This window comes from Cyprinodon variegatus, unplaced genomic scaffold (assembly GCF_000732505.1).
Source record: "Cyprinodon variegatus isolate N-32 unplaced genomic scaffold, C_variegatus-1.0 Scaffold703, whole genome shotgun sequence".
In the NCBI taxonomy this organism is placed as follows: domain Eukaryota; kingdom Metazoa; phylum Chordata; class Actinopteri; order Cyprinodontiformes; family Cyprinodontidae; genus Cyprinodon; species Cyprinodon variegatus.
The window spans coordinates 322,176-329,934 of NW_015151156.1; the positions used below are offsets into that span (position 1 = coordinate 322,176).

Sequence of the window (7,759 nt, forward strand, 5' to 3'; positions counted from 1 at the left end):
GCCCTCCTCTGTCGCTATGTTTTGTGTCATAGACATTATATAAGAGTTATATACGTATAAGAGTATTATATGTATGTCTATGGTTTGTGTCTCATGGTAAATTTTGGACAGAGGAGTTTTCTAGATTAGTGGGAATAAATCAGAGCTGTTCTCTGTCCAGGTTAGTTTAGCGTATGCCTACGAAACGAAAGATGCCCTGTGTCTCGTGTTGACCCTCATGAATGGCGGAGACCTCAAGTTTCACATCTACCACATGGGAGAGGCCGGCTTTGATGAGAAGAGGGCCGTGTTTTATGCCGCAGAGATATGCTGTGGGCTGGAGGACCTGCACCGAGAGCGGATTGTATACAGGTGAGCTCCTCTAAAGACCAACTTAGCTTCATCTAATCCACTCATCCTGTGTCTCACTATGCGAATGTGTTTATTGTTTCTCCAAGGGACCTAAAGCCAGAAAACATCCTCCTAGATGACCACGGTGAGTGGCCTAATCAGCAGCTTACCATATAGTATATATTGTGATTATAATTATGTATGAAAAAAAACATTTTACGTTCATGTTTGCTTTAAAGAAAATAATAAAACTTGTAACACTTAACTAAATTTGTTCTTGAATCACTTTCATTTCTAAGTTAAAATGTAAAGAATTTTATTCTTTCACAATATCAATAAATGTTGCTTTTTAAACCAATTTCTTAATTGTGAAGGTAGAGAAAAAAAAAGTCCAAATGTATTATATTTCATGCAGTTATCTATTCTTTCTTTATTGGCCAGTTTTGTCTTAAACATGCATGGTTACTTAAAAAAAAAAAATGCATCTAAATGTGTTTTGATTTTCGTGTTATTTTACTTAATAACTTTTTCCAGGAGCATAACACTTTAAAATCAGCCTTGATCTTGAATGGAAAATATAGTATCTGATGTTCAACACCAGAGGGCGCTCTAATTCCTAACTGTGACATGCCTAAGAAAAGAAATGTCCTTCCCTTTGGACAAAACATTAGTTAATGTGATTAGGATACGTAATTTTTGTTTTAAATGTTAACATCTCAGATGACAGGTGCTATTTAAAACTTAGATATTTATTTGAAGGACACTTCTGTTCATTTGCTTGAGGTGTTTTAAATATATTTGCTGCTTCTTGTCACCAGGTCATATCAGAATATCAGACCTGGGTCTGGCCATCCACGTGCCTGAAGGACAAACCATCAAGGGACGGGTGGGGACTGTTGGATACATGGGTGAGGTTTTATTCCCCCAGTTTTTTATTAATCTGTTGATCTTTTCAAATTATCAGATTAAGAAAATAAGGAATATGAATGTTCACTCCTTTATCCATGTTTTGTGTAATTCTAACATCTTCCCTGAAACCATGGCATCACCTGCTGATAGAAAAGGTATAAAAAAAATTGAAAGCTTATGTTGAGGCCATTAATTCAGTCTAGTTAAAAGAAAATCTGAAGAAGTGTTTGGATTATTATCCTACTGAGAGAATGAAGGATGATCCATTGTCCGTGTTCTGAGGCAGGTCTTTTAAATTTTAAGATATCCTGGTATCTGAAATATTTCCTGATGACAAACTTTAATAGGAACCAAGCAACAGCTGCCTTATTTGAATGTCATGTTCTCTCGTCTCTTCCACATTTTCAAAAGAAGACTCCTAACCCAGCAATCCATTATTAGCATTGAGAAGCCAATTCTTTCCTTTTGTCCTAAAAATATACGGCACCCTCTCAGGCCTCATCAAGTTACTGCGGCTTTACAAGGTTCCTTTCCTGGTGTTGTGCAGCTCCTGAGGTGGTGATGAACGAGCGGTACACCTTCAGTCCTGACTGGTGGGCGCTGGGCTGCCTGCTGTACGAGATGATTGAAGGCCAGTCGCCTTTTCAGCAGAGGAAGAAGAAGATCAAGAGGGAGGAGGTGGAGCGGCTGGTCAGGGAGGTGCAGGAAGAATACTCCATTAAATTCTCTGAGGATGCCAAGTCCATCTGTAAAATGGTAGGTCTCCATTATTTCATCCAACCTGCTTTAATCGTACCTCTTCCTTCTGATATTTATGAGCTTTATTTCAGTCTATAAAGCTGAGGCTTTCAGATTCCATTTGAAAGTTATATATTAATAAATTTTTTTAAACTAAAAATGTGGAAATTTGTTTGCATGTATCAGCTGCTGGCCAAAGATCCCACAGAGAGGCTGGGCTCCTTGGGGGGCGGAGCCTCTGAGGTTAAAGGTCACCCCATCTTCCGTGACATAAACTTCAAACGGCTTGAGGCTGGCATGCTGCAGGCACCCTTCACCCCCGATGTAAGTCCATCCGAACGACCGCAGTAAGCAGCAGCATGGAAAAAAGTACAGAGAGGATCTGATGCACAGAGATTAATGGCTAACTTCTAGGTTTTAAATGTTTGAAATGTTCCTCTTTGTACTTTGACTTATTCATAAATCAGGAGGAGGAAATTTTAGTCACAAGAGTTAATGTCACCAATACGAAGAACTAAATGATATTACTGTATTACAATGTGGTTTAATAAACATCGGCATATTATGTAATATATTATGTAAATTAAGAATTTTAACAACTGTGTTTATTAATTATTCTATGCAGTTTAACTAAGATAACCAATGGGGAACTAATAACCTATTACTAAATAACTGGCACTAATACAGGAACCAGTGCAATCGAATCTTGTACAAACTACAATGTAAATTAATATTTGGTAATAGGATTAAAAATCGTAATTCATCATCTTCTTAGTTTTTTTTTTACAATTGACAAAACAGCTAAACAATTCAGACCTTCAAGGAAGCTGTAAAGTCTAAAAACTCTCCATGACATACTGTAAGACAACACTTTTCTGGATGTTTCATTTTGGACAACGTGATGGAAATTAAGTTTTTAAACATTTTTTGGACCAAAATTTATGGACCAAAATAAGCATAAATGAATAAGATAAGTAATAATAAAATAAGAACATCCCTCTGGTTATATATCCTGGATACTGAGTGGTTCTGTACATCCTGTCTGTGTTTTATGTGGTAGGTCTTGAGTGGCTGATCTTTTGAAAAGTAAAATACAATGGTTATTTTATTTTGTGTACATCCTATGGGTTTATGAGGCAAACCTGAAAGCTTTAGATATTTGTGTTGGTTTAATTAATCCTAAATCCCAACGGGAAATTATTAAACTAGACTGAGAAATAATTAATCTAGTGGCCAAATTAGTGCAAACAAGGATTCAAGCGTACTATAAAAAGCTGTAGGTATAGAGAAAACAAACCATTTGATGTCAGTTTGATGTAATCCTACACTCAGCCTCCCCATTGATAATTTAAGCTAACTGCTGTATATTTTATTCATATCTACTCAAGTACTAGATTGCTTAAAATATTTATTTATTTACAAAGTGAACCATCTTAGACCAGATGAGATAAGGATAAGATAAAAAAAAAAAAAAATCCAAAGAGAAAGCTGGTAATAACTGTTCAGAAATGCCCGTCTTTTTTCAATATCTGGTACAGTGAATAGATGGGCTGGTGCAAAAATACGGACTGGGTATGAACCCGGCATGTCTTCATGCATTAGCGCCAAAGTTGTGTTGAAAATACGGACTGGATTTTTGTCATCATGGTATTTTTATATATAAATGAGTAGAATGGAGTTGAGTTTTAATGTCCGTCATTTTTTTAACGTGAAAAATCGCAGATACGGAACGAGAGTGTGTGAAGACACAGAGATGCGCGAGTCTCAAACCCAATGAGTGAGAGTTGACAGCCCTGTAAACAACCTTTGAAACATATTCTCACAGCAGAAAACTGCTTGTTGTTACAGCCAAATGCCACACAAGTTGGCATTTTTATGGCGCGACTCCGTGAGTGTAGGGAGTACTAAGATCGTGCAAGTGACTTCAGTTTTTTCGGCCTATCAGCAATACAGTGAATAGATAGAGATGAGCGTTTTTTCTGCAGGAACTCGTTTTATTTAGAGAGGGGGAAAAAAAGAACTACAGCAAATGATGCTCAGATATGGTTCCTCATTTATCCAGGACATGACAATCCTAAGTGTTAAATTCTTTATTGGATTCTTTTCTTCCTGACATGATTTTTAGACTGTTTATTTGCTGAGACCTTAAACAAGAACTGCAAAGTGTCCTGTGTTAGATTCTTTACTAAACTACTTATTTATTGTCCTTTTTATTTATTTTAAGGTTTTAATCAAGGAATCTGCAGCTTATTATCTTGGTGTTCACTTCATTTCATGTTCTTCAGAATTTTGGTTTAACAAACTAAAAATATACAAATTTTACAAAAATAATCTCCAGTTGTGACAGTCCTCATCAATGTCAGTGATTCTCTATGAGCACAGGCTAATAATATACGTGAAGAAGAATCATCTTTTTCAATGAGAAGCTCTTTAAATAGAGACAGGAAGTGGAGTTAATTAATCTGTCCAATCAGAATGTCACTAAGGCTCAGGCCAGATTAAAATGTAAAACTGAAATTATTTGGGACACTGAGTCGTCCTGCAGCCTGTCGTTCAGCAGAGGATTTATTTCTCATTAGTTAATTCTTTCTGTAACCTTTGCTTTAACCCTGCCGTTTCTTTTGTGATGCTTTTAGCCTCAGGCCATCTATGCTAAAGACGTTCTGGACATAGAGCAGTTCTCCACGGTAAAGGGCGTGGAGCTGGACCCTAAAGACGAGTCGTTCTACAGCAAAGTGTCAACGGGCTGCGTCTCCATCCCCTGGCAGAACGAGGTCAGAACCCAGCGACTAGAATAAACACCCAGTGAGAATTAAACTGTAGTGCTTTGAGATTTCTGCAAGCATAGCTAAACAATGCTGTTTGGAAACTAAAACAATTTGTTTGATTAAGATGTTTCTATCATTTGAACAGGTTTTTAGGAAATGCTTTAGTATATTGTACAGATTTTTAATATATTTTGACCTCAGTTTTGTTATAAAAGTGCCCCCTTCTAGATACGAGATACCATAAAAGGTAATGCGTGTTCCCTTTCTGTTATATTACTATAAATCTAGCTGAGGAAGACATTCAGAGCATGGTTAATAGTTTGGTATTAAAGCAGAGCAGAACTCCATCCTCTACGAACATTTCTCCTTTGGTTACCATGAATAGTCAAAGATAATGAAGTGACTGATTCATGTGTGCTTATTACCGTCCAACAGTAAGAAACACCTTTTTTTCATCAAAGTGTCATAAAAAAGTTCAGTTTGTTCACTTTTTCCTGTTTTGTGTTCCGCCTTGCAGATGATCGAGACGGAGTGTTTTGCTGAATTGAATTTGTTTCACGAGGACGGCGCCGTTCCTCCCGACCTGGACTGGAGAGGGCAGCCGTCCCCAACGCCCAAACAAGGACTGCTGCAGCGGCTCTTCGGCCGACAGGTGAGAACAGCGTCCGTGTGCAGGATTCATCTGCTTTAAGCACAATGCAGGATTTGATTAACATAGAAAATGTTTGCACAGTAGAGATTGATTTGAACTTTTTATGAATCAGTATTTTATTTGACCAGATTCTCCTTAAATACCACCATTTTAAGTGGTTTAAATAGAATAGCTACTCTAACAGCTGGAAGTTTCCTACTTACTTACCAGTCAGATGATTCTTCCTAGATTGGACAATCTAACCAATTGACACTGTCTCTGTCTCCCCCTGCAGGACTGCTGTGGTAACTGCAGTGACAGTGACGATGAGCCCACCAGGCTGTGACAAAACCCACCCAACCACATAAAATATGTTTTGTTTACAACTTTTGCACAATGTTTGCCAGAATGTATATTTTCAGCATAGTCATAATGTTTGAATTTATTTAAAAGTGTGAAAAAATCTGCTGTGGACACATTTCAAACTGGGAACACAGATGGACACAAAACCCAGTTTTATTTTATTTTATTGTTTTGATTTTATTGTCCAGGGGAAGGTTCGCTTTCGTCCATTTAGATGCTGAACTTTGCGCTGGAGCAAGCGCCTGCTGTATAAAAGTGCCTTGCTTGAGGGCACCATGGCAGTGATTACTCAGGGAGGACTGGACGCTCCTCTCATAGGGATTCCCACTTTGAGGCAAACCAGTGACTTTAAGCCCATGAACTGTGACCACTTTACTCCAGGGGCCCTCCTAATGCCTGCCTTTTTATGCTTTAGCCCTATTTTCTCATGTACAAACATGCAGTCTGCCTCTGCAGGTTTCTTTTTTCTTTTTCGTTTGATTTCTCGAGACAATCAGCTCTTTATGTCATAGCAGCTTTAGGGGTAAAGTTATCGCTATGGTTTCAGTTTTACAGAGCTTCATCAAGCTCCATCTAGAGTTGTGCCTTTTCATATGATCAATGTAGTTTTACCTACAAACCTTGTGCATTTTATTAGGATTCAACACAAATAAGTGTCTTGTTAATTATTTAAAAGAAAGTCATACATGGTAAGGATTTTATTTCCAAAAAGCAGATAAAATAAAATGTGTGAATTTATATTCCGCCACTTTGTAAACTCACCTCCGATTCGAATTAAAGCTTCAAGCCATCTTAGTATAGCTGAAGGATTTCAAGTACAGTTTTCTTGGTAAAAGTGGCTGAAAAGTTGGATTAAATCTTATCACCGGCCCACCTCTCCTCATAAGGAACATCTGCTTGTTCTTGCTTCCTTAAGAGAAAGAACAAATCTTCTTGCATCGATCATAATGACTACTTATTACTAAGACCTTAAAATAGTCGTGTTGGATTATATTTAGGGGTACCAGAATAAAGTAAGACATATACATGCCCATCAATACATTATAAAACCTGTTTCTTCTCTTCCTTCCTGTTCAGTTTACACCACTTGCTGGTGCCCAACATAAAAAGGTTTGTTGCTGCAAAGTGACCAAATGTGAAGCACTTCTATGTATTTGCAAGGCTCTTAATTTGTACCACTAATATTTAGAGAGAAAAAAAAAAAAGTGGTCCCCGATTGTGAAAATAAATTAAAGGATGTGACGCCCATTTTTATTCTTGAAAACTCTGCAAAACTGTTAAATTCAGTTTTATTTCCACCCCTGAAGGCAGTCCACTCTTATTTTGTTCTGCTGTTTTACACAACAGGACCTCATAACATACCTGAATCTGACTTAAAGTGACCTAAACACACCAGATTCTGGGCTGTGGATATTAATCAGCCGCGGTGATATAAGTTCAGATCTAAACAGAATGAGGTGCTTAGCTGTAGAACATTGTTTGAATTGTATTGTTTTGCATAAATTCAAACCTCTTAATCTTTTTAATTTGCTGCCTATGTGGACGTAGTTTTATAAAACGATCAATTTAATTAAAGGGACATTTTCTGGGTCCCATCGATTCAGTTTAAATAAGGAGTGAAGATGATGAAAAGCCTACAAAATCTGCTGTAGTTTAAGATGAATCAAATGTGCCTTCACTGATCCATCAGTCATAAATTATTATTATTTTTTTTAATCTATTGTTTATTTCCATTGTAACCACTATAACACAGTCTATATCTGGACTTCTTAGATTTTTCTGAAGGGTTTCTGTTGTGTCATTCTGCTGTTTTAAATTTTTTTTCCCCACTTGAACAAGAGGCGACATGATTTGTCTTCAGGTAATAAACCTGTCGTCGTGCCTCCATGATCACCTTGTCCTGATCTGATCACACATCTGGAATAACAACAGGACTAACTCAGACATCTGGGTCTCATCCAGAGATTGCAGTGGGATTATATGGATGCTACATTAACATTCCCCTCAAGAAAACAGCCTT

The 7,759-nt window shown here is 37.3% G+C and overlaps 1 protein-coding gene across 1 annotated transcript in view; it reads left to right on the top strand.

The window, feature by feature from the left end:
• Positions 1 to 6,603, top strand: part of grk6 (G protein-coupled receptor kinase 6) — a 60,858-nt gene extending 54,255 nt beyond the window's left edge. Inside the window, exons 9-16 of the mRNA XM_015394680.1 lie at positions 161 to 351; positions 438 to 475; positions 1,149 to 1,238; positions 1,787 to 1,995; positions 2,164 to 2,301; positions 4,614 to 4,751; positions 5,263 to 5,397; positions 5,672 to 6,603. Of these exons, the coding sequence (XP_015250166.1) occupies positions 161 to 351; positions 438 to 475; positions 1,149 to 1,238; positions 1,787 to 1,995; positions 2,164 to 2,301; positions 4,614 to 4,751; positions 5,263 to 5,397; positions 5,672 to 5,722 (990 nt within the window). The 3' untranslated portion in view covers positions 5,723 to 6,603. The remainder of the gene's footprint in view (positions 1 to 160; positions 352 to 437; positions 476 to 1,148; positions 1,239 to 1,786; positions 1,996 to 2,163; positions 2,302 to 4,613; positions 4,752 to 5,262; positions 5,398 to 5,671) is intronic.
• Positions 6,604 to 7,759: the final 1,156 nt, after the last annotated feature.